The 27,348-nt window shown below is 42.6% G+C and overlaps 1 protein-coding gene across 4 annotated transcripts; it reads left to right on the forward strand.

Annotated features, from left to right (window-relative positions):
* On the forward strand, nucleotides 1-27,196 carry rai14 (retinoic acid induced 14). Of its 4 annotated transcripts, XM_058059519.2 has the most exons (21): nucleotides 1-226; nucleotides 2,543-2,616; nucleotides 15,308-15,438; nucleotides 17,060-17,148; nucleotides 17,263-17,327; nucleotides 17,403-17,460; nucleotides 17,661-17,731; nucleotides 18,500-18,606; nucleotides 18,678-18,859; nucleotides 19,059-19,084; nucleotides 20,095-20,181; nucleotides 20,377-20,457; nucleotides 20,693-20,806; nucleotides 21,151-21,258; nucleotides 22,350-23,021; nucleotides 23,128-23,600; nucleotides 23,676-23,838; nucleotides 24,713-24,880; nucleotides 24,970-25,128; nucleotides 25,200-25,265; nucleotides 26,150-27,196. In XM_058059519.2, exons 2-21 carry the CDS (start codon nucleotides 2,581-2,583, stop codon nucleotides 26,234-26,236), a joined length of 2,943 nt encoding a protein of 980 aa, XP_057915502.2. In that variant the 5' UTR covers nucleotides 1-226; nucleotides 2,543-2,580; the 3' UTR covers nucleotides 26,237-27,196. The 4 variants fall into 4 exon arrangements, with proteins under 4 accessions (XP_057915502.2, XP_078650295.1, XP_078650296.1 ...); XM_078794169.1 differs by lacking the exon at nucleotides 26,150-27,196 and having other exon boundaries at nucleotides 25,200-25,949; XM_078794170.1 differs by lacking the exon at nucleotides 26,150-27,196 and having other exon boundaries at nucleotides 1-222; nucleotides 25,200-25,949.
* The last annotated feature ends 152 nt before the right edge of the window (nucleotides 27,197-27,348 follow it).

Genomic DNA, 27,348 nt, shown 5'->3' on the forward strand with positions numbered 1-27,348 from the left:
TCCATCATGAACAGTACAAGTTTGTAATGTATGCTAGCAGAGTTGGGTCAGTGTGTCGTTCCCTCCACACTGTTTTCTCCTCCTTTCTGCATCCTCCCACTCGCAGCCCAGCAGAACAACGACTCGCTTTTCAAAGCACCACCCGGTTCGGTGGCTAATCCGCCTTTTTTTTTCCTCCCCAAAAGAGGTTCCAGCCGTTCTGCGATTCACGTTAAAACGGAGGCAAGTAAGTAAGAACATTTGACAAGTAGAACGTTCGAAAGGCGAGAGTTTTGCTGCAATCTGGTGTTCTGAGGCGTTCTGGATGCTGTGGGTACTTTACTGCTCGGCAGCACATTAACACGCACGGGAAACACTTCATTGACACTATGGGAGCTGGCACAATGCAAGAAGCCATTGCACAGCAACCTAACTAACTTACTAACTAACTAGCGAACTGTGTGCATCATAAATGGCATGTTTTTTTACCCTACATGTCTGCCGGTTATGTAAATATTCATGTATAAATGTATATGCACAATTTATATACAGTAATAATAGTAATAGTCAAACCTCAAAGCAAATTTTCCCATAGGAAATCATGTAAATCGAAATAGTCTGTTCCAGGTTCCACCTATTTTGCCATTCTTAACATGCAAGCGTAAAAATAAGTTAGCAACTATATAATAAAACATGAAAATGATCTATGGTGTACTGACCGTTAACTTTAATAACATTCTTAGAAAAGCATATCAAAGCACTTACCATTAACTAACAGCAATTGCAGCTGTCATATAAGTAGAGTTGCAATAATTAATCAATGGTTAATCGATTACCCCTGCGATTGGCTGGCCACCAGTCCACCCAAAGTCAGCTGGGATAGGCTCCAGCATACCACTGTGACCCTAATGAGGATAAGTGGCATAGAAAATGGATGGATAATCGATTACCCGATTAATCGACAACTATTTTGGTCAGCCATTATTTTTTTAAATTGTTTTTTTCATTTAAATATGTAACTCCTAAAGACCTATTATCTTTGCGTTTTAGCCAAAACAAGATATTCACACATATCAGCTTTGACTTTGGAAAACAGTGATAAGCTATTCGACAAACATTTCAGGTTCAGAGGTTCTATATATATTTGATCTGTACCTGCACCCCTGGATGGGAGTCGCTGCTGTAGAAAACACAGTGAATGTTCCAGAGAACAGACAGCTACTGCTTTGCATGCTTGAAATACAAGCAGCTGCGGGAGAGCCTGCAAAAAAACATAATGAAGTAAGTAGCCTCGTTATAAGGCTGGAATGCTCACCGGAATTTTTTGGAGGTAAATCACGGCTGAGGTTAAGTTGGCCATGGAAAGAAAAAAGGCCTTTGCTAGGAGGAACTAAGGCAGTCAGACATCCTCGAGGGTTCGGCGATGATTTAAAACATCGGCATCGGAAGCCATACAAAGCTGGAACCCATTTGCAGTGAGGTTTAAATTGGAATTGCCTGCGGTATGTCTTGTTTCAAACTAGCCTGTTCCTTGCAAGGGGGATGAGAAACAGAACGGTACCTCACATTTGCCCCTGTTTATGCATAAAGAATGAAAAAATGAATATGGCACAATGTTGATATGCTTTGCTTCCACCGGGGGTGTTTAAACTTTTTGCATTGAGGGCAGCATGCTAAAAAATCAAAGGCTGTGGGGGGATAGAATGATATTTCTATGTTTTTCATTTGTATTTGTATTTAAATGTCTTTTACATTTTGAGAAGTGATGATGCAACTCCACAATAGAAGAGATCATGTTTGATGCATGCTAGGTTAATTGGCGACTCCAAATTGTCCATAGGTATGAATGTGAGTGTGAATGGTTGTTTGTCTATATGTGCCCTGTGATTGGCTAGCGACCAGTCCAGGGTGTACCCCGCCTCTTGCCAATAGACAGCTGGCATACCTTTGTGAGGATAAATGGTAAAAAAATGAATGAATGAATTTAATTTAATAATTTAATTTAAAAATCACAGCTAGGAGGACCAGGGTTCAATTCCACCCTCGGCCATCTCTGTGTGGAGTTTGCATGTTCTCCCCGTGCATGCGTGGGTTTTCTCCTGGTACTCCGGTTTGGTTTTCTCCGGGTACTCCGGTTTCCTCCCACATTCCAAAAACATGCTAGGTTAATTGGCGACTCCAAATTGTCCATAGGTATGAATGTGAGTGTGAATGGTTGTTTGTCTATATGTGCCCTGTGATTGGCTGGCGACCAGTCCAGGGTGTACCCCGCCTCTCGCCCGAAGACAGCTGGGATAGGCTCCAGCACCCCCGCGACCCTCGTGAGGATAAGCGGTAGAAAATGAATGAATGGACATAGTTTTGTGTTTTGATTTCAGTTTCTTTCATCACCGCATATGTGATCTATTTGGTATTGTGTAATTACGTAATCAAGTTCTGTCTGTAATGCTACTTTGTTTCAGTATCTTCGACCCAATATATCCATTACCAAATGAACTGTAACTTAAAGTATGCTCTAGAAATTAGTGCTTCAACATTTGTGTTTTCCTCCCCCTTCTTCCAGCCGTGACTGAGTGAGAGACTACATGGACTAGACCGAACATGAAGAGCCTTAAAGCCAAGTTCAGGAAAACTGATGTAAGTACTAAAACACATGCTGGTGACTAAGCAGTGAGTGTGTAGCGGGACTGTGTATGTCTTAAGCAGCTGTAGATGATTTGTAACACAGACTCTCCTTCCACAAATGATTGATATTTTGCAAAGAAAAACAAATAAACCCAAAAAGTTTTGAATCATAATATACACATAATCCATTTAGCCTCCCTTTTGCTGCATGATTTGTAAAGGGAAAACATATGGGAAAAGCTCGGTTTGGCATGGCATGGTTTGACAGCTTTAATTGTGGGTGCCATGAGAAGGGTAGCACCTCTAGAAAAATGAGGTCACGGTTGAGAGACAAGGTTGGCAAAGCCATGATTTATGGTGTAGAGCGGTGCACACAGAAACCACACTTTTTTTCATTTATAGCGAGTCACTTATGAATATACCACAGCAAAGGCCACCATTGTGCAGTCGCACACTTTTTTATTCTGCAGATGAATAATCAATCTTTTGGGGGGAGGATGAACGTCCCTACCTGACAAATTGTTACACAGAGAGGAAGTGAGGCGTCTCCACATGCATCTGACTCATCTGCTGTCACTGTGATGACAGCGGAGGCCAACTCCAGACAGGAAAAGTCTGGAAGTTCCTGGATTAATGAGGGCTTAAGAGAGAGTTTCAGTAGAGGATTGGAGTGAAGGATGTTTACAGTGTGTGATGGACCAAAAGTGATGAGATTCGGTTCAATACGAGAAGAGTCATCTTAGGAGTACTTTTCCACGTTTACTTAGTCACGGCAAGGGTCATTCAAAGAACCCCATTATGAAACTTGACTTCAATGAGCACAAACCATGAGAAATGGCACTTGAACAGTTTTCACGACACCATATCACCTTTAGTTCCACTCCTTAATGTAATATAATTGTATGTGATATACGACATCTATTATGTCACACAAGTCCAGTTCCGGTGTATATGGAACAAGAGGATAAAGACTACAATAGCGCTTTTTAGAGTGGAGACACACACAGCTCATTAGCATTAAAGCTACAGACACGCCATATAACATATACCCAGCAGGGCTTAGTAATCTAAATTCCAGCATCTAGGCTAGAACACACTTCTAATACACCATTGTAGAACCACTGAGACATACTTTTGGTGAAAAGTAAAGTTATATAATATGGGGCCCTTTAAGAGTAGAGACTGAAAATACTGAAAATAAATCACCGCTCTTTCCATAGTACAGCGATGTTCAGGACCATTTTTATGCCAGCCACGTGCCAGCCACGTGATTCATGGAAGTAGTTCATCTTAATCTTAATGTAACAATCACAAACAGGAAGTCATGGATCAGTCATTTAAATAAATTGGTGAATTGGGCCCTATACATGACAAATGCTCATGGTATTTGTTGCTCAGATGAATGACGGAGATGTTGGCTGGGCATGCAGCCCAATGAAAGTAAATCATTGAAAATTCACCCTGTTATGTGGGGAGGAGAACAACGACGTCCATTGTTCAGAAAAAAATTTCGCGTTCAGGGTTGAGCTGCAAGCCTCTCGTGGCTTGTCCACCCTCACCTTTTACCAGCTCCAAAATCCGTTATTACACTAAGTCAGTGTTTCACAACCATGCAAATACGGATATTTTACATTTTTGACCTCTCGTCCATGTAAACATGTAGGTGTGGACGGGAAAAACTGACCTTTTTGGTTTGTTTTATAAGAAATGTATGACATTATTTTATCTTTAGCTCATGCTAAGATGCACAGGCTATTATTGGCATCCACGTTGTTTCCTGGGTTGCATGTGTGTGCTGATTTTAAAGATAATGTGCACATTATTGTACATATTTTACAGATTCATTACAAAATGTGAGCAAGTCAGTTGTGAGGTGTTATGTATGAGGTGTTTGGAAGCAAAGTCACACCATCATAACATGTTACATGAGCGACGGCACAACGGCTAACAGGTCACCCCAAATCTATCTGTGGCGGTCCCTGATTTATTTGTGGCGGACTGCCAAAAATAAAGGAATATATGGGAAATAGTAAGAGTTGTACAATGTCTGATGTGGATGCTTTTTGACTGCATTACTCAGTGTCCATCAGCTCCGGCGGCCAGTTGTAGGCGGCGCTGAGAGAAGAAAAAAGATGAGCAGGGGATTTGAATGTTGCTTAGAAACACGAAGCCATGCTACGTGCCTTTGCAGACCTTCACTCCCACCTACAATTTAACACTTTGATTGTTGACCTTTTGTTTTTTTGCGATAAAACGAAGCAATGTAAAGTATTTTTTTTCATATTTAGCTTATCTGTCAGCATGCTTTTAAAACAAACGACCATCATTAAGTCATGGAGGAAAGAGCTTGTTTAATCCTCAGAGCCAAAAGCCATTCCATTGCCCCTCATAGTAACCATGAAGCAACCACAATAGAATTAAAATACCGCCTTGGTTCTATTTTAGGTTTTGTTTGTCAGTGACAGTGTACACAGGAATGTTCCACCCCCCCAAAGCCAGCCCTTTATTTAAAACAAACCTAATTTCCTCCTTTATAAAGATTTATTTCACTTAATTTGCCTCTTCTGTTATTTAAAGTCCCATATTGCTGTTATTTTTATATCCCACTGTAGTAGTGTATTGGAAGTGTGTTTATTGGAATCTAACTTGGAGTGCTTTTTGGGAACACACCTTTGTGTGTGTGTTGCTTTAAAGTGCTCATGACACCAAAAAAAGTTTGAAAAAAACAAAAGTAAAATGAATGTACTGAAAACTTTTATTCATATGACTGTCATAGATAATTATAAATATAAATGTCCGTGGAAATGGACGTAATGTGAATGAATGTTGTTGTCGTGAGGAGAAGGAATGACACTAAACAGCCCGCTCCTGACCAAATCAGGTTGAAATGGCAATAAACACCGCAGAAAACCTCGCAGGGGGTTAGCGTAGTTTAGCACGCTGGAGTGGTTATGCTCATGTGAATGAAGTTTGTCGTGTGGGGGGAGGATTTCCCTGACGGATGGCTTAATCGTGGCAGATACAAACACTAAACAGCCCCCTCCCGACCTAAACATGGAGCGTGAATGGAAGATAGCAGGCGTTAGCTTAGTTTAGCACGCTCGTGTGCTTGTGTTTGCACAACGACATTAACATTTTACAATGTCCGATAACAACGTGCGGGTTCTCAGTGATTTATTTTATAACACAACTAGTCCTAGTAAACTCATTCTCCACACATGTAACACAAAAAAACACTGTGACCGTCCTTCAAAATAAGAGCGCTGATGTCTGTGTTAACAAAATAAGGGTGTTTTCCATATGCACTTGGAACTGCGTCTGTGAATACATCTTCATTAGGACACACATAACTGTTGGAATATCATTAAAAAGACATTCAATTGAAACAATATCATTGACATTGCGCAATTACCAGTGGTCTAGTAGCAATCTGTAGTACTGACACTGTTTTTGATTGGCTACTGAAATAACAGCATACAAAAATGAAGTAGGCCACGGTCTCGTATCCTTTGATTCCATGTACAATTAGCTATTATGCACACACACACACACACACACGTTCTCCCAGTAATATCATGCAGCCTTGGTATTGTCTGCGTATTATGTAGTTGACAATGGATGCTTCACGCAGCCCTTAGTATTGTCACTACTTAAAACTGCTCACCCAGCTGCTAGACGATGAAGGATTAACCCACACACACACACACACACACACACACACACACGTAAGCATCCATGTACTTTGTATCTACAATGCAAGTGTAGACACACACACCCTCCCTTATCTAATTGATGCACAGATTACACTGTCTCCTCTCACTCTGCACAGCTGTTCCATGCCGCCGCTAAATTAATCCGGATGACGCTGTAGATCATTTTTGGGGGCTGAAATTGTGCTCCACCACGAACGCCTATCATCTAATTTAAGCTGTGTAAATGTTGCAGGAATGGAGACCTTTCTTATCATATCAGGAGGCGTAATGGAATGTGTCTGCTGTGTTAAATAAAGCGGGGCTGCAGCCAAGGCACTCGGTCACATGCTGATCATCTGAAAACATTTCTAAAGAACGCTTTGTGCACCAGCTTTAACATATGATTTTGGGAAACATGGACGTCATAAATCAAATCTAAGTTAGGATCTAAGATTTAGACCCTAACTTTATGGAGCCTAAATCCTTCAGCTGGAGATGATTTCTTATTCAGCTGAATCACCTCTCTCTCGTAGGGTGTGTTTTATTTGGCCCTGTCTGACTTGATTTGGCCAGTTTGAGTTTATTCTGGCCACTGCAGCAAAAGGGTATTAATACTGGGAGTGACAGTAAAGCCTCAGGGAGAGATCTTTGTTAATCTGGGGGAGGATGGGTGGGTGTCTGTGTTGACAAATCTGAGCAAGAGACAGCATAAAAAAAAGCCTAATTCAGACAAAAGCAAGCTGCCCCCCCCAACCCCCCCTTCAGAGTTATTAGTCACTAGATCAGTGGTCTCAAACTCGCGGCCCGTGGGCCAAATGCGGCCCACCAAAGTTTAATGTTCAAATGACAGCTTAAAGCTGTGTGCACACCGGACACAATTAACATGATTTTACCCCACCCATACTGTTACCCTACCCTGTTACCCCGCCCTGTTTTGCTTTGGATTAGCAATGAAGCTAAAGGCTTATGACGCTGGGTACAAATAAATGCAGGAAATGATTTGGAATAAAATGGAAAATACACGTCAAGATAAAGCATCTCATCAAACATGTTGTTAAAGTTACGACGCTGCTCCCAGATGGAACCGAGTACGATGCTAACTTGCTAATTGGGTAAAATTATTAAGTTTCATTAATGGTCATGTTAAAGGTTAAATAACTGTTAATACTGTACATTTGAATCTGAAAAAAAATAATTTCTCTGCCAACTGTATGTGGTTTCTTATGTTTTTCTTATTTGCTGATTTATTATTATTTTACTTATTTATTACTGATTGATTGATTTATTGTGTTTATTCTTAATTTGTTTATTATTTTTTTTATCTTATTTTGTGTATAGAAAAATAAAAATTAAGATATTTGAGAACAGTGGAATGTTTTATCAGATATTTTGGTGTGGAAAACCGGAACCAAAGTACTGAAAAAGTGTAGGGTATAGCAGAAGCAAAAGCATTGAAGATAGTTTTTTTTATTGATTTTTTTTCCAGTTTTTAATAAATGTGTTTTGGTTTTTTTTTGAAAACCTGATGCGGCCCGGCTTCACCCAGAACCTAGCTCCGGTGGTCCCCAGGTAAATTGAGTTTGAGACCCCTGCACTAGATGATGCAAAACTGAAACACTTTGAAAAGGTGCGAAAATAGAAATTTAGAATGAAACACGGAAGCTGAAGCTGGACTGAAATGCTGTGGAAATATGCTTTCAGCATTCACACAATTAGTGCTACTCAGCCTGAGTTTGTGCTGATCGTTACAGCGAGTTTGCTAATAATCGCCACCATGCTCCCTTTGCCTTAATGTATTTTTATAAAAGAAAACTTCTTTCAAATGCAACAGAAGTCAGTAGCAGCAGCAAAATATCTTAGGGTATAAACATGGATCCAATTAAAGCTGGAAAGGGGATCTCTCGTCCAGTTACTCCTTATCGCCTGTACATGTGAACCCAAACATGCTGCTAGAAACCACATTATGAAAAAGTTCATTATAATAATAAACATGATATGTGTAGAACAACAATCTTTAGTATTGAATGAGTTAAAAAAAAAACTGAAAGAAGCAATTACATTCCAGTCATTCTATGACACCTAGCCAAATGTGCTATGCTGTTAGTGTGAATTATGGTCCATTTGGCTGGGTGAGAGTTTTGTCCCAGCTCGGGACTGCGACTGTGTGAAACCATATCCTGTTCTGTGATGGTTCAATCCGAGTGTCGCTTTTACTGTCCTGTTGTGTTGAAAGCAACTGTGACTGTCACAACAAACCCAGCATTATCTGATGGCAGAATTTTGTGTTGCTGTGTTAACATGACCGTGTCATTGTGATGAATAAATACATTGCTCTGATTCGTCAGTTTCGCGGGATTAAAGAGGATATTGGCTAACCATAACTTTTTAGGCAAGAAACTATTGCCCTATTTGTAATTGAATCAATAAATCATGCCCGTTTTGGTTACGCAATATGTCTGTCCATGTTTCTACTGGTCTTGGACAAAGTTTAATTGCACAAGCATGACTCACAAGTCGGACATTATGAAGTCATACAGCGAGATATGCTAAACTCACAAGATAGCCAGAAGACTGACGGCAAAACTTGAAGCCAAAACGATGCCACAAGGATCATAAATGAAAGTAATAATGATCGTGTCGAGGAAAATGAGAATAGTCCCTTACAGGAATCGAACAAACAGTCAAGTTCCTTGCTTTCATTTTCCGATTGTTTAGCTTGGAAGGTCCTGACTTAGTGGGACAATGTATCAGTCCAGGAGGTGGATGACGTGAGGGTTAGTCTCAGTTCACCTTTGATTTGTTGTTTTATGCTTTGCCGATTTTGAAATGACAGATTTACCAGCCAAATGAAGCCTGTGACTGCTTTTTTTCTAGGTGGACACACTTTGTTTCATTCGTGGTACTCCTTAATGAAGCTGCTTCATTCATTCCCAAGTTTAGCAGTGTTTTATTTATAGGGTGAGAAGGGCTATTTGTATCCTAAGGAAGTGTTGCGTGACAACTATTTTCAACCCAAAGAGGCCTTGATTTGCAGCCTCTGTGCTGGACATCTGCTAGAATTTTCCTTTTTTAAACTTCTCTTTTTTTGTCAAATCTATTGTTACAAATCATAGCGTTACAGAAACACAATGAGAAACATGGCAGGATTATAATATCTGCTTAACATCTGCAAAATAAGGGCGGCACGGCGATCTAGTGGTTAGCGCGCAGACCTCACAGCTAGGAGACCAGGGTTCAATTCCACCCTCTGCCATCTCTGTGTGGAGTTTGCATGTTCTCCCCGTGCATGCGTGGGTTTTCTCCAGGTACTCCGGTTTCCTCCCACATTCCAAAAACATGCTAGGTTAATTGGCGACTCCAAATTGTCCATAGGTATGAATGTGAGTGTGAATGGTTGTTTGTCTATATGTGCCCTGTGATTGGCTGGCCACCAGTCCAAGGTGTACCCCACCTCTCGCCCGAAGACAGCTGGGATAGGCTCCAGCACCCCCGCGACCCTCGTGAGGAAAAAGCGGTAGAAAATGAATGAATGAATCTGCAAAATAGACTTTCCAAGAGTTGCACCACTTAAAAATAGTGAATGTTTTTGTGTAGAACACCACAAAACTACTTTGCAAATTCACAGTATTTAAGGTTATATTGTGTTAAAAATTGTCTGCATACATGTGGTGTTTGGACAGATGTTATTGTTTTCATTCCTACATGTGGAGTGCAGATCATTATTAGCCATTACGAGCCTCTGGATTAAGATTCCAGTAAACCACAATGTGTGTGTGTTTGTCTTATGTTCATGTCTGTTTGCCCAATGAAGTGGAGTAAGCTCTATTGTCCCTGCACTGAAAAAATAAGACATGTATTGTTTGAGTGTATTTGAGGACATCTGCTTTGTTGCAGATAAGGACTTTGGCGTTACGGCCCACGGCTGATCAAAGGCCAGAGATATTGTAAACGCATCAAATCTCTTGTCTTTCTTTTCCTTTTATTCTTCTGTTGTTGCAGCCATGCTGTCATCTGCCTTCCTGTCCATCTCACACGTCGTCAAACAAAGACAGTTACTGTTAGTCTGCTCCAGAACATAAAGCTGGATGCACACAACATTGTGTAGTAAGTAATCATTTATATATTGTTAATATTGTGCAGGAAACTCCTTACAATAAGGCGTGCCCGTTACAACAAGGTTGTGTGGGTCAGACACATTATAAACATCCCTTTGTCAGTTGACATTAAGCTGCCTTTATCTATATCAAAAGTTGTAGCGGCTTATTATGTGTAAAAAAAAAAAGCTATCATATATAATTAGAAATTATAGATACAGATATAGTTATATAGATATGGATCCGTCAAAGCATGAGTGAACGGAAAAATAACTCAAAATAGTGCTTTTTGTGCGATTTTGTTTTGATTTGATTTCCTTCTTGTACCCCACTTCACTTTATATTCACCAATCACAGCAAAGCATTAGAGACACGCCTCCACTTTACTGCATTCGCCATTCTCTACCCCTTTTCAGTATTCACTCTGTGAACATCGATCAACATTATACCATTTTACAGGTTTAAATGGTTTGGCGAGGCCCGTGTACAAGTCGTGGGATTACACAGGATGTTTATAGTGGTGGGCAAATCCGTTCATTTCTGTGAACTGGATCATTACTTAATGCAGTAAAAAGATCCGTTCATTTCAGTAATTTCGGTCAATTGGTTGTCAGGCTGTGATCTCCGGCTGTGCATAGACCCGGTCAGCCGTGTCGAGTCAGTTTGTTCACTCATGTTCACGTTCGTTCCGAGTCAACTGCGCAACAATGAACGAGTCAAAATAACTAGTTCTTTTTTGTGAACGGAATGAACGAGGTCACCGACAGTGTTGGTCAATCTCTCTGTCTTTTTGCAGGGCGGATAGTCCCACCCTGCAAAAGGAATGGTGAACTGACTCTCCACTGAACAGACTAAACGGGTATTTTAGGGGCAGTGACCTCGTTCATTCCGTTTCACAAAAAAGATCTAGTTCTTTAGAGCCATTCGTTCATGACCGACACACCACTATATGGTATGAGACGGGCTCCCGCAACAATCTGGAGCGGTTCCAGGCTAGATTTATATACAAAAGTTTTAACAGTATCACTGTCACAGTATCTGGCATACTTGCAGAGTCCTGTTTTTGTTCAATTTCTTGGGAAAATGTTTTCAGTCACATGAGTTGCCAGATGTAGTCCATTCATCAATCGGTGAAGAAACAAAACAAGTCAAATCTAACCTCTGGAAATGTAGTAGAGCACTTCTACAGCTTGTGGAACTAAATCAATAAGCTCCATAGATCCCTACCTGTTCCACCTCGACACCTCTTTATCCTTACATCAACAAAAACAGCTTAACTTATATTTAGAAGGAGATCTTTGGTAAGTAAACTTCAGCTCACTGGCCATAAAAAAAGCACTTTATGTGATGTAGGAAGTACAGTTTTCAGGTCGCTGTTTGTTTTTCCTTCATGGAGTGGAGGAAGTTCAAAGAAAGACAAATCCCTCTTAGCGGACATGTTTGAGCAAAAACCAGTAGGCAAACAAACATCCGTGGCCACTTGGCCAGTGTGTGTTTTCTTTGGAATTTAATATAAACCTGCGGTAACACTGTGAACATTTGAAGTTAGAGGTAAAAAAAAAAAAAACACCTCAGGGTATATTTATTTTTTTACTATGTGTCTTTTTATCTCTCTGCATTCCTTTTCCAATTTGTCTCTTCCTTCCTTGCTTCCCTACCTCTTTTGCTCTCTTGTCTCCATGTCGCCAGCCTCTGGCCTGGACAAACAGGAAACTCTTAGTGTTATCAGCAAACTGTCAGTGTGTCTTAATGAGCGTGTGGCTAAAACAGGGCTACAACAGTGTCCGCACCCAAAAGGCAACTGAAAGACTCAGCGAGGACCCTAGGTGGGTTCTGAAACTCCTACCCGAAGTTAGACGGGAAGCGAGGAGCACTTCATTTCCTAGTTACACACACAGAGGAAGAATGACGTTTACAGTATCATTGCAAGGTTAGTGTTCCCTGACGCACTGCCGGTGCAAAGGAGAGGGAAATTAGAATAAGAAAAAGAAAAGGCCTTTGTTTTGGACATTGTAATATCCCGACTACACTGAAGTAGCACGTTATTTCTGTGTTGTACCACTTTGTTCACTTTTTGCAGAGGCGGACTCATGCTTGCAAAAGCGCATGATTATTTAATCAGCCTCCCCGCGACGACACTAGACGGGCCTGAAAGTGGAGCAGCGCATTCCGCTCCACTTAAACCTGTCCGTGACAATGTCGTGTAACGGTATCAACGTTGTGCTGCGTCATCCTGACGGCCTTTCACTTTTGTTTAACCATTTTAACAAAGCTGGAGTCTTTCCCCCAAATATATCTGCTTTATGCAGAATATATCTGCTTTATGCAGATATATTTGACTTTATTTGCTCTAATACTAACATCAACAGTACTGTCTTCTCCAATGCTCTCCTGTATAACACTGTTCACCACAATCAACAACAATCAATTATTACCTGTCAGCAACTAATATAATGTTGCCCTATTTTGTGCATGGAGACGTGCGTGTAGCCTAATTCTCATGAGCACATTTACCAAAACTGATTACTGCTCAGGAGAATATCTTTCAACTCGAGCCAAGTTCAAACAAAATTTGGTGACGCAAGAAAAAAAAAAAACAATCATGACGTGCCGTTTTTTACAATTAAACTCGGATAAAAAAGTTACTTGACTTGACTTTCCTTTTTAATCGTAAAACAGTGAAAAACGACAAATCAACTGCACATGAAGCAGTATTTGGTTCCCGTCATGTATGGAGTGTGAGCCGATGTAATTACTTCTGAGAAAGTCAATACAAAATGGTGCATTTGTTGTCAGACCGGTTTGTCTGTTTTACAAGTCAATGTGATTAACGACAGCAGACATAGAAATGAGATATACTTAAATATTTCTACTCGATCGGGAAACATATGGTAGTATTTATTGGGGAGAGGAATTTTAGGTTCACATGAGGTAACAGCCTTTGAAGGGAAACAATGAAATGGTTGCCAGCAAGGCAGTTATTGAAGGATGAAGAAGAGTGTCTTTCTTACTGAAAATGACAAATAGCTGCTCTGGTATCCATGTGTGGTTTTATGCTGCTGTACAGTATAACACATGAGTTTAGTTTTGCTAGTGAAATGGTTGTGCAATTTGGAAACTGAGCAACATTTTTGTGACAATATTGCTTTTAAGTTCCAAAAAAAACATGTCTGATATGTTTATCACAAGCAGGGTTGAGCAAACTGCAGCACGCGGCCCCCATCAGGCCCGCCAAGCGTCTTAATCTGGCTCACATGGCATTTAACCCTGAAACTGTAGTCGACAATGCAATCAGATTTCAATCTGTAGCTTATTCATTCATTCATTCATTCATTTTCTCCGCTTATCCTCACGAGGGTCGCAGGGGTGCTGGAGCCTATCCCAGCTGTCTACGGGCAAGAGGTGGGGTACACCCTGGACTGGTGGCCAGCCAATCCCAGGGCACATATAGACAAACAACCATTCACACTCACATTCATACCTATGGACAATTTGGAGTGGCCAATTAACCTATATGCATCAAACATGATCTCTTCTAATGTGGAGTTGCATCATCACCTCTTTGTGTGCAAATACAAATTAAAAACATAGAAATATCATTAACTTGGACAGTTAACCTATCATGTTTTAACCGTTTTGTCATTTTGTTTGATGGCAACTATATACAGTATAGATGGATTAACCCAATATTGCTCATGAGTCAAAACGTTTCGCCACCCCAGATCTTAAGGATTCATTCTACAGGTGCGGAATATTGCAAAAATTGACATGAAATGAATAAAATGTATGCGGAAGTATTTCCCCGGCAAACCGCTCAGCACTCGCCGACTCCCTCCTGAACTAAACATCGGAAAATGTTGGCAAAAAAAACTTCCAAGCCAACATGGTAACCTACCATCTTGGTGTCTTTGGTGTCTTATGGCTCCTATTAGCTTTGATTGTAATGGCGATAGCATGTCCATCACACCTGGTGGAACACCTGGCAGCATTATATATTCTCTCTGTGACCCTTGTCAGTGTCTTAATATAAAGTCTGTTATTTTCACCGTGGCTCATCTTACATTTCCTTGGAAATAGCGTCGTACAGCTTTTAAGTCGTGTGTATGTGTTTGTAGGATCGACTTACTAGAACAAGACGGCCGGCAAGGATCAAGTCAGCATTTCTTACATTTTTTCCCCCAACATTCATTTCATTTCTTCGTTAGCTGGCGCTGACACTGGTGTGTTGTACAGTGCTGGGTTGTCATTCTATCTCTTTCAATGACACTCGAGGGGGTTTTACTGCCAATTTTCCACCCGCTGTGCAAAATGCATCCCCAGTGATTGCATTTGGGCCCTTTGCCATTCAGGCTATTTTCACTGGTCATCTATTTCTATGTTGGCATACTGCGTTCCGAACACAGTCGACAGTTTATGCAGTCAAAGGGTTCACAACACAATTATAGTACAGGTCACTAGGCTATGGGGTCACATTTAATCCTCGACTGTATCCTCATATGCACACTTGCATGCAAGAAGTCAATGCAGCCATTCCCAAACCACCGCATGCATGGATGTAATCCTCTATTTTTACATATTAGGGATCACCTTTATTCCCTCCAAGCACTCCAGGGTTCTCTCAGGGTGATCTCATGCTTTAAGTGTTCCAATATTTGACTTCACAGCCTGCCGACCGTATAACAATTGTGTCCATGCACGTTGATGTGTGTGTCCTAATTGGACATCACGTATGAGTACCAAAAGTTTTCTGCGTGCTCCAGCCAAGCCAACGAAAAATTCCCTCCCTCTGAGAAACATGTCTCAGATTAAGCGTTGGCAACATTTTATGTGTAAACATCCGACCGCAAATGTGGGTGAATGCGTTGTGTGGAATAAATCAGGTGCTGTGGAATCATTTCTCCAAATGTTCTCCCTCAGGTCAACGAGTGGAACAAAAACGACGAGCGCCTGCTTGCAGCTGTAGAGCATGGCGAGGTGGACAAGGTGGCATCGCTCGTCGCCAAGAAAGGTGCCAGCGCCGTCAAGCTTGACAGCGAGGGGAAATCAGCGTAAGGATTCTCATCACCGTTCTCTATAGTCCATCATAATAGCACAGCTAGAAGAAAGAACCCATCAAGAAGCAGGTCTAATAATAAAACGTGCAAATGCTTTGTTGACACCTTGGATGGAGCCACCTCATTTCTTCACATAGGATAGAAATTGTGCTAGCATGCAAAGGCTGGGTGTTAATACCGAATATGACCTCTTTCTTTCCCCTGCAACACAACACCTGCTGACCTCCTTGTGCTGAGCAGCCAACGACATTACAATGCAGGGAGAAGTACGTCAAAGCTTTTCACCACACAACGAGTTTGTTTAGCTTGTTTGTAAGGCGCTTTTTCCACACACAAAAACAGACGCATACTTAAAAGATACCCGTAGCCTTTGTCACACTGAATGTGGTAGTCCAGTCTTTTCAAGATGCACAAAGGGCGAGTCGTGGCATTTCCATGGTGATGAAAAACCTGATTGAAAGGAATGTGGCACAGCGGTATGTACAGTGTTACACACGGGACTGCAATCTATTTGTCATAGTCTAATTTGCATAATTGAAATTTAATGTCACAAACAAGACAGCTGCTTGTGAGTATGCCTGTATGTACAATGTACATAAATACTCCATCCATCTTCAGCAATGCTTAGTCCTGGCTAGGAGCCTATCCCAGCTGTCTTCGGGAAAGAGGCGGGGTACAACCTGGACTGGTCGCCAGCCAATCACAGGGCACATATAGACAAACAACCATTCACACTCATAATTTAGACTTGCCAGTTAAATTATAACATAAATACTCATATTTATAAATATATACAGTATATTCTGATTTTGAAAGTGGCCGAGTTTGAGCACAGCTAGGAGACCCGAGTTCAATTCCAACCTCGGCCATCTCTGTATGGAGTTTGCATGTTCTCCCCGTGCATGCGTGGGTTATCTCCGGGTACTCCGGTTTCCTCCGACATTCCAAAAAATCCTAGGTTAATTGACGACTCCAAATTGTCCATAGGTATGAATGTAAGTGTGAATGGTTGTTTGTCCATATGTGCCCTGTGATTGGCTGGAGACCAGTCCAGGGTGTACCCCGCCTCTCGCCCCAAGACAGCTGGGATAGGCTCCAGCACCCCCGCAACCCCCAGGATAAGCGGTACAAAATGAATGAATGAATGAATGATTGAATGAGTGTGAGCACCCCTGCATGTGTGCCATTTGCTCAGTGAACTAGAGAGCGTTTCAATTGATTGTCGTTTGAACTCAGATTCACATTCACAGATGTGCACCATTTAGACCAAGGGCAATTTTCCCCTTTTAGGTAGGTGGCCTAATGCACCACTACTATTGTCTTTTTAAAGTATGCTATATTTTTAGACACTATTTAGAGGCGTCTCCTGAGAGTTTTTGTATCGATTGCCATTGTGTTGTCTGGTTTGCTAGTAAGAGAGACGGCATATGGGGTGCAAAATCTGGTGCAAATCTGGATAAAAATGCAGCTGGCGGGATTTATTCACCATCCCCCTTTTCTCAGAATGTATATATACCCTCATCCAATGGTTATATCCGCTCTGTCCGTCCAATAACTAACTAATGGTACAGTCCTGTTTCTCTTCTGTACATCATCTATGTGCTTTGTCTTCCAGTCTCCATTTAGCAGCTTCACGTGGTCAGACTGATTGTTTATCGGTCCTCTTGGCACATGGCGCTGACCCTACAGTTGCTGATGCTTCAGGTACTGTCTGTACATAGTAGTATGTAGTACATCGTATCTTACTAGTCAAATTATTAGTCCTTCGTATGCAGCAATTACGCACCCATATTGACATTTTGTTTAATTTATGTCCAGGTTTGATTCCGTTACATGTGGCAGCCAAGAACAATCACGTGGAGTGTTGCAAAAAGCTTCTTCAGGTAACGGAGATGCACGCACAAACATCCATTGCATGTTTAAATACTCTTTTACAAATCCACCTATTGGTCCTCCAGGCTAAATGTCCAGTTGATGCGGTTGACGGCTCGGGGAGGACCGCTTTGCATCACGCCGGTAAGTGTCCCGGTCACTATCCAGTTCATGATTTAAAGTGCGGCACAGAGTGATTCATGAAAGTGCTGCGGCTCTTGCATCATCTCTTAATGAATTTGGGCTGCTCGGTGAAGGAAACAAAAGAGAACGTCAATGGTGTAATCCTTCCACAATAACTTTGGAATGCTGATCATTTATTGCCAGTTTTATTTCATACGCAGCTCTCGGCGGAAAGATCCAGACTGTCCAGTTTCTGTGTGAACTGAAAAGCCCCATCAACCTTAAAGATACAGTACGTACCGTCTTGCATGGAATTAAATACCTCAGAAACTATATGAGAAATGTATAATATAAAGGCATGGGCTTCTGTGATGATGAGTAATATGCTTGCATCACTTATACAACATATAACATGTACTAATAAACAGAGGGGTCCATGTACTGTGAGAACTGCACTCTCAAGCCGCAGACATGTGGTCCCTGTTGCAGTGGTGCTTACCGTGGTTGTGGTTTCATCCGATTGGATGGCGTTTAGTGCTTGTCTGTCTATGTTATTTACATTCCTAGCTACAATCATCCGCATGTGCACACAGGGCATTCTCACATGTCTTTCAATAAATACACATCAGATAACAAGGATGAGCTTTATCATTAAGAATAAACCACACTGTTTCACTATTTGGCACGTTTCAACTCATGCATGCATGCATACGGCCTTCAAACATCCCCCCAGCTCACAGTAAGAGGTTTGTTGTGCATTTAGCACATATAAGGCTAAGGTTAAAGGTCACGCATGGGGTTAAGATCTGCCATTCCTGGAGATAAATACACTCATGCAGCTGCCAGGCTCTTAGCAATAAATCCCACAGAACTGTACACTCTCCCAGCTTTGCTAACTGTTGTGTTGTGCTTTTTCACACGGGTCTGGGATTTCTCTCACCACACAGTCACTGAAAATACCATTCGTGTCTAAGTCCATGTCCTGATGTCACTCCACATGAGTTATGCAGTATTTCTATAGCCAACTAATGGTACTACTACTACTGCTGTTTCCCCAAAGGATGGCCACACCCCTCTGCTTCTGGCAGCCAGACGTGGCTACGCTGAGGTGTGCAGCGCTTTGCTGGACAGCGGTGCTGAAATCAGCATTTCTGACAACAGCGGCAGGTAGACAGCAAACATAATTGAGGACACAACAAGGACAAAAAAAATGTAGTGTAACAGCGACAATGTTGCAGGACTGCTCTCATGCTCGCCACGGAATCCAATGTGGTGCCTGTCATCGAGGTTCTGGTTGAGCACGGGGCACTCCTAAGCGCAGTGGACGCACAAGGCCACGACGTCGCACACTATGCCAAAGTGTCTACCAGCTGTGAGGTCAAAGCCGCTCTCAGCGCCGCCCTGACCAGGCAGCTCTCTGGTGAGACAAACACGCGCAGGATCAATAAAGCAATCAATAAAGACGACCACTTGTGTTGCAGAATAGTAGAATAGCTCTTTTTTAGTCTGACTACAGACTCAACACTGCCATCTGTTGGGGATATTATGTCATATCACCTTTTGGATGTATTATACCTTAGCTTTTTTTGTAATGATTTTTCCTATCACACACTTTGCAGATACCAAGTCTCCTAGAAGTCCTGCGGTAAGAAACACAATTACAACTTTATTTAAATGCATTTTTCATGCCATTTTGGATCATTTGCAATAAAAGTGACTAATTACTAGATAAGATTTGAGCCCCCTAACCCTCCCCGTCTCTCTCTTCAGTTGCCATTATTCACCCGCGGCCACGGAAGCTAACAAGCTAAATGTCACAGTCTAGCCTTGAGCCTGGTAGTTTAACTTTACTTTAGCCTAGTGCTTCTGAATTATTATTATTATATTACACATTTTTTTCCCGCACAGAAATGTTTTCATGCGCCTCTGATTTGAAATATATGCATACAAGCATATTCAAGAGTCCCCTCCAAGGGGGCACGGCCCCACTATTAGAGAAGCACTGCTTTAGCTTAGGCTAGTTATCTACACAAAACAATTATACACTATTAGACACTATTTGAGGAAACATGGTAGCACAAAACGCTTGGGTTGACTATAGGGGTGTTATTTTATGTATAGAGGACTCTAATAATGTTCATTCATTCATTCATTTTCTGCCGCTTTTTCCTCACGAGGGTCGTGGGGGTGCTGGAGCCTATCCCAGCTGTCTTGGGGCAAGAGGCGGGGTACACCCTGGACTGGTCGCCAGCCAATCACAGGGCACATATAGACAAACAACCATTCACACTCACATTCATACCTATGGACAATTTGGACAATTAACCTAGCATGTTTTTGGAATGTGGGAGGAAACTGGAGTACCCGCAGAAAACCCACGCGTGCACGGGGAGAACATGCATACTCCACACAGAGATGGCCGAGGGTGGAATTGAACCCTGGTCTCCTAGCTGTGAGGTCTGCGGTTTGAATCATAACAGCTTTATTGATGTTTCCATATGAACCGTCTTCTGTGCTAATAGTTGTGATTAGAGGACAATTCTTCGCCCTCAATGATCGAATCTCCTTGAACTAACCACCACTGAATCCACTTCTCTCTTCGCTCTCTGCCGACACCCCCTCTCCTCCTTCTTCTTTTCCCCCCATCCTTTATAGCATGATGAAGTAGCTAAGCTAGGCGATGAGCGGATCACAACTCCCAAAAAACGAAAAGCACCTCCACCTCCTCTTAGCCCACTGCAGGTACTGTAAATGCATGTCTTCTGTTTATGTCCTTGCTTGTGTCCATGTGCTGCACTCTGTCATATTAATACACGTTTAGCAAAAATACATTCATTTCAGTCAAGACAAGCTTTTAGGGGAATTTTGTGGTTTTGGATTTGTTTCCCGTACAAGTAAAAAATGAGAACTTACTTTCAACTTTGTCCTGTCCTGCAGAAGTCTGGTCCTTCTTCACCTTCAGTGTCTGTGACGCCTTCATCCAATAAAAGTGACACTCCAAAGAGGTTCAACTGTAAGGTAACGAGCAAAACATGACATCATCAATCATACGGCGAAAGTCAGCTAGTTGGTGTAATTTAGAAACAATTCTTCCCATAGGAAATAATGTTAAAGTACTGCAAGACTGATAGAAGTACATATATGGCATAAAGTCTATATGCATAATGTACAAATAGCCTTTTACTATCTTTTCCTCCACTCCCACGTTCTCGCCACCCCTTGACTCCCTCCCCCCTTTGTTCTCGTGTGGAAGGAGGATGAAGTTGAAGAGGAGTTTGAGCGGCTGCACAACAACCAGACAAGCATGTTGCTGGACACGTCGGAGAACTCGAGGAACACGGCGGCTTGTCCTGAACCGGATCCCAAGGTGATTAAGGCAACACAACATTGGTGTATTATAGAAAACGTAGTTTATTCAGTCAGTATTTTTGTTTACATTTACATTAAGTAAAATGTTCTAATTTGTGTTCGTAGCAATGTAAAAAAATATATAAAATGCTCATCATATTCCTTTTATATAAGTTTAAAACAAAGTTTAGTGCCACGCGACATCTGTTATGAGCTAAGCTGGTTCAGCATTCTTGGAGGTCTAACCAAACCTTACATGTCAGGACCTGTTTTTTTTTCCACTGGCTTCTGAGTGGTCCGGAGTTCATGCCTGCTCCAGTGTCTTCGTACAGGATGGTATAATGACGATAATATGCATTGCAGGTTGAGCCCAGCTTTACAGCGCCATCATATTCCGCTCTTGTTTCGGCCCTGCAAGCCAAGATCACCGCTCTGACTTTAGAAAACCAGCAGCTGGCCAGCAAATTTAAGGTAAACACTTTTCCACTGCACGGTGCCGACTTGGCTCAGCTATACATGCCTCGGTTTATGGCAGGCGGAAACAGAATTAGTAACGGAAGTACTCCTTCATGAATGTACGGTCATTAATTAGCATGGAAAGTAAAAAAAAAAACTACAAATGTATCAAATAATCCTGATGTAGCTTGGTAGCGCAATTAAGAGATATTTTGATATGTTTTTACATTATTAGAGTAGACCAGGGTTCAATTCCACCCTCGGGCATCTCTGTGTGGAGTTTGCATGTTCCGGGTTCTCCGGTTTCCTCCCACATTCCAAAAACATGCTAGGTTAATTGGCCACTCCAAATTGTCCATAGGTATGAATGTGAGTGTGAATGGTTGTTTGTCTATATGTGCCCTGTGATTGACTGGCGACCAGTCAAGGGTGTACCCCGCCTCTCGCCCCAAGACAGCTGGGATAGGCTCCAGCAACCCCCACGACCCTCGTGAGGAAAAAGCGGCAGAAAATGAATGAATTAATGAACATTATTAGAGTCCTTAACATAAAATAACACCCCTATAGTCACCTTACTCGTACTGCCCAACATAGTAAACATAATAAGAGTAATTTCATCCATGAAGAGGGCGGCACGGCGGTCGAGTGGTTAGCGCGCAGACCTCACAGCTAGGAGACCAGGGTTCAATGCCACCCTCGGCCATCTCTGTGTGGAGTTTGCATGTTCTCCCCGTGCATGCGTGGGTTTTCTCCGGGTACTCTGGTTTCCTCCCACATTCCAAAAACATGCTAGGTTAATTAGCAACTCCAAATTGTCCACAGGTATGAATGTGAGTGTGAATGGTTGTTTGTCTATATGTGCCCTGTGATTGGCCAGCAATCAGTCCAGGGTGTACCCCACCCCTCTCGCCCCAAGTGGTCAGGTCTGGTGCTTGTGTGTCTCACCGAACATTATAAGATTACTGACACCTAGTGGCAAGTGTATCAAAGCGCCTTTTGAACGTCTCTATTTGTAATTTACATGAAACTGGAAAAAGCTGACTTAGATGGAAATTAAATTAAATGTGGTTCTTTGTGATTAATAATAAGCTGTTTCTTGAACACAGAAACATCCATCTCTCCAAGGAACCGAGGAGCTGAAGGACACCAGCCGTCCCGACAGCATGGCCTCCAACTCCTCCTTCCATTCCATACAGGATGAATTAGAGCTAGCCACCGCCGTACCTTCCGCCGCCCACGCAGCGCGGGAGGACGCACTGTTGGAGAAAGAAGCGATAGGGGGGAGCCATGAGGAGATCCGCCTGTTACGACAAGCGCTCGAGAACGTCCAAGTGAAGCTGCTGGAAACCAGAAAGGAAAACCGCTCGCTTCAGGCTCAGTTGAAACCTGAGCGGAGCGGAGAACGAGGGGAGGATGACGGAAGGGCAAAAGGAAGGGAAGAAGAGTTGATCGAGAGCCTGGCGGAGCTGCAGGCCAAGCTCACCGACACGCAGGAGAGATATCACCACGCTGTTGAGGAGGTGGAGGAGCTGAGAGCGCACGCAACGGGAACGGGAGGTCCTGGAACATCCTCGTTGGAGCAGGAGGTGAAACAGCTGAGGGCGCAGCTCATGCACGTGGGCTCAGAGCACGAGGAGGCTGCGCAACGAGTCAGAGAGATGGAGGAGGCGCTAAGGAGGGTGGAGGAGGAGAGACGGAACGCGAGGGAGAAGGAGGAGAGGAATGCTGAGATGGAGGAGCTATACAAGGAAGCGCAGGAGGAGATTATCATGCTCCAGGTCGGGAATTGCATTATTTACTACACACTTTTATGGAATTCTAAATTCAGTTATAATTGAATTAATCTAGGATTAATCAATGAATGCATTGATCTGTGTTGGCTAGGAGGCTCTGCAAGGAACCGTACCGGTGGAGGCCGCCGCCAAGGACTTTGAGGAAATGAAGACTGAACTCAACGAGATCATTTGTGGCCTCCAGCGCCGCCTAATGGAGCTGTCACACTCCTACAGCGAAACCCGAGCGCAGCTCGGCGCAGCGCAGAAGCAGCTGGCCGACGGCAGCCAACCGACATCGCCTCCCTCACAAGAGGAGGAGGAGATGATGATGATGAAGAGCAGGCTGGAGGAGCTACAGACGCTGGCGGTCGACATCGAGAAAAAGCACTCTGAAGCTCTGGAGGAGATCTCACAGCTGAGACTGGAAGCCGAGGTTCAAGCGCAGAGCTCCATCGCCCTTGCCGACCACACGCAGGTGATGTCATCTCTTGGGAACGCCATTAAAGAGCTGGAGGCCCAATCGGAAGCCCTTAAGGAGCAGCTCCACCAAAAAACCTTGCAACTGGACACTCTGCAGAAGAGGTGAGCGCTACCGGAGAAACCAAGAGAAAAAAAAAAAGAACTGCGTGTAACCATGTTCTTGTTGTTGGCCTCAAGACTGGAGAAGCATACCACATCGGAGGACTCCATTTCTGAGGAGGAGCACAAGAAAATGCGAGAGCAGCTGGAAGGCGAGGTGAACCACCTGACGCAGCTCCTCCAGGAGGCCCTCAGGAAGCAGGATGAGATGGCGCTGGAGGCTGCTGATGCCTGGCAGAAGGTGAGGAGCCGGTGCGGGAACATAAGGGTGCTCCTCAAGCTGTAAGAATTAAGATCCAGTAGTGTAGTGTTTTTACTGCCATCCAGTGGTAGCAGAAGCACATTGCAGGCATTGGTGAAAATCATTCATTTTCTACCGCTTTTTCCTCACTGGGGGTGCTGGAGAACTATCCCAGCTGTCTTGGGGCGAGAGGCGGGGTACACCCTGGACTGGTGGCCAGCCAATCACAGGGCACATATAGACAAACAACCATTCACACTCATACATTCATACCTGCAAATTCAACATGCAAACTCCACACGAGATGGCCGAGGGTGGCATTGAACCCTGGTCCCCTAGCTGTGAGGTCTGCGCCCTCCCACTCAACCGCTGCGCCGCCCTATTCATGGATGAAATGACTCTTATTATGTTTACTATGTTGGGCAGTACGGGTAAGGTGACTATGGGGGTGTTATTTTATGTATAGAGGACTCTAATAATATTCATTCATTTTCTGCCGCTTTTTCCTCACGAGGGTCGCGGGGGTGCTGGAGCCTATCCCAGCTGTCTTGGGGCGAGAGGCGGGGTACACCCTGGACTGGTGGCCAGCCAATCACAGGGCACATATAGACAAACAACCATTCACACTCACGTTCATACCTATGGACAATTTGGAGTCGCTAATTAACCTAGCATGTTTTTGGAATGTGGGAGGAAACCGGAGTACCCGGAGAAAACCCATGCATGCACGGGGAGAACATGCAAACTCCACACAGAGATGGCCAAGGGTGGAATTGAACCGTGGGCTCCTAGCTGTTAGGTCTGCACGCTAACCACTCGACCGCCGTGCCGCCATTTGCATCTTTTCTTTTTAAAAAAATCTGTCCAAAAAAAGGCGCGGGACAATCGAGCAGAGCGCGAGGCCCTGCAGGAGCAGCTGACGTCAACAGAGAAAGACAACCAGAGCCTGACTTCCAGGTTAGCCGAGTCCCAGGATGCGGTGTGTCAACTCAAACAGCTGGTGGAGAACCACGTGGCCTCTGAGCGAGAGAAGAACAAGCGGGTCAGTCCCTTGTCGCTTCGCTAAAAAAAAAAGGCTCCTCTCTGCAGGACCAAAGTAAGACCAAACACATCTCCTTCTTCCTTCACCAGATAGACGATCTGTCGCGAGAAGTCGGAAAACTGAAGGATGCCTTAAACAGCCTATCGCAGCTCTCCTACAGCTCAGGCTCTCCATCCAAAAGGCAGCAGCAGAACCAGCAGCTGGAGACCATGCAGCAGCAAGTCAAACAACTGCAGTACCAACTCGCAGTAAGATTTACCTGTTTTTTGTAGTTTTTGACCTTGTAAGCTTTAAAAGATACTTGTTTTGTTCATTATAGGAGGCAAAGAAGCAGCACCATGAGATCGTGTCAGTCTACAGGATGCATCTCCTCTACGCTGTCCAGGTACTAAGTCAGGGGTCTCAAACTCAATTTACCTGGGGGCCACTGGAGCTAGGGTCCGGGCAAGGCTGGGCCGCATCAGGTTTTCCAAAAAAACAAAAAAAAAACAAACAAAAAAACGCATTTATTAAAAACAGAAAAATATACAAACTTTTTCAGTGCTTTGGTTCCGATTTTCTACAATAAAAGCTCTGATAAAACATTCCACTGTTTTCAAATATCCTACTTTTTATTTTTCTACACAAAATAAGATGAAAAATAAATGAACAAATCAAGAATAAAGAAAACCACTCAGTAATAAATAAATATAATAATAATAAAATGGCAAATAAAAAAAACTTAAGAAAACACATATAGTTGGTGGGTAGACAAATTATTTTTTTCAGATTAAAATTAACAAAGCATTATTAGAGCCCTGTAGACATGACAAAACACGACTATAGTCACATTTATACTCTTTTTATTTACATATTGCGCAACTGCAGGGTCTTGAGACACATGCTAAGTCTCAAACTAGAGCGCTAGTGACCTAAACGGTAGCCTTCAAGTTATTTCCTTTAAACTTAAATAGCCAAAAACTTACCACTTCCACACGGATAGGGAGGATAACTATTAACAGTTATTTAACCTTTAACATGAACATTAATCAAATGTAATATATTTTTCTGGGTACATGATACCATATATCATCCATATCAAACTTGCACGGGCCGCACTAACATTAAACTTTCATATCAAGGTGGGGGCCTCAAACTAGTGTCCTGCGGGCCACATTTGGCCTGCGGGCCGCATGTTTGAGACCCCTGTACTAAGTTGTCTCACCTTGTTTACCCAACATCCACTTCAAGTTTATAGTCCCATTGCTTCACCTTTGCTTTTCACTTTAGGGTCAGATGGACGAGGACGTCCAGAAAGCCTTGAAGCAGATCTTGATGATGTGCAAGATGCCAAGTCAAACCAAGGATGCCTGCTGATGCCAATAGACACACTGAAGTAAACTGCTGCCATTAAGTTGCAAGGTTGCAACATCCTACCACCCACACACCCACCCACCCACCGTGCCTCAAGACGAACCTGGACTCATGTAGAGGACCCTGGGGAACCTTCAAGGGGAAACCAGTCCATCAAGATTACATTGAGGACATCATGCTGTTACATTGTGTATAAAAGGGTGCTGGCATTTGGTCACTGTTTCATTTGTCATGTTAGTTTTATAAATAGTTTGACTAAATTATTTTTATTTGTGCCATGATTGCAATGCATGGGATCTTGGCCATATTTGCATGTTTTTTTTTTTGTCGCCATACTAAAAATGTATTTTTGTCCAAGTTACTGTAACCTATTGAGGAACTTATGTTTCAATGCTTTTGTCCTCCATTTTAACGATGCACTATGTTGGTCTACTGACACCTTAACTTGTTATTATTATTATTATAATTCACATTTCCTGGCTCACTTAAGAGGTTTGCATAATTTGGTATATCATGTTCAGTGTTTGCAGCACTTTTATGTGTTCCCCTCCTCTTTTGCCTTAGTAGTACTGTGCCAAGAGCCATAAGTCACACTTAAAAGTGACTGTTTTTTTTTTTTTTTTTTACTAAATCTGCCTGATTCAACCACATCCATTTCTCATGTTTTGCTCAGGAAACATGTTTTAAGTGAATTTGATGGAACATCATTTTCTGAATATTTTTTTTTCTCCTGTGCATGTGGTCTTGCTGGGCTTTTCAAATAGTTAGCATTTTAAAAAGGATATAACTATTTTTGTTGTTGTTTTCTGTGTTAATACCAGCAGTTTTGTGAAGATGTAAAAATTGCAATTTTACCCTCACTAATAAAACATAAAAAAAACAATTTGTCTATGTTCTATTTTATTCTTAAATACTCGTGTATAATTCAAATGAGCCAAGTCACAACTACCAACTGTTTTAAAAGTCACAAGTTACTGCTATCACGGCTGTGAAGTTGTTCTGCCGCATAATGACCACTAGATGTCCTCGTTTCACATGCTATGGCCTACATACAGTGCATTATTTGTTTTGAATCTATATTTGCCATCTTGGACTGTACATAACCAAAAAGTAGG

Source organism: Doryrhamphus excisus, linkage group LG10 (assembly GCF_037039965.1).
Source record: "Doryrhamphus excisus strain RoL-2023G ecotype Guam linkage group LG10, RoL_Dexc_Guam_v1.1, whole genome shotgun sequence".
NCBI lineage: Eukaryota > Metazoa > Chordata > Actinopteri > Syngnathiformes > Syngnathidae > Doryrhamphus > Doryrhamphus excisus.

Bases quoted from the DNA above. Each gene is read 5' to 3' on its own strand.
- rai14 (XM_078794169.1), top strand. From the start codon at position 2,581: ATGAAGAGCCTTAAAGCCAAGTTCAGGAAAACTGAT. The intron at 17,461-17,660 runs GTAAGTGTCCCG...TTTCATACGCAG, and splicing joins GACCGCTTTGCATCACGCCG to CTCTCGGCGGAAAGATCCAG. The intron at 20,807-21,150 runs GTGATTAAGGCA...TATGCATTGCAG, and splicing joins GTCCTGAACCGGATCCCAAG to GTTGAGCCCAGCTTTACAGC.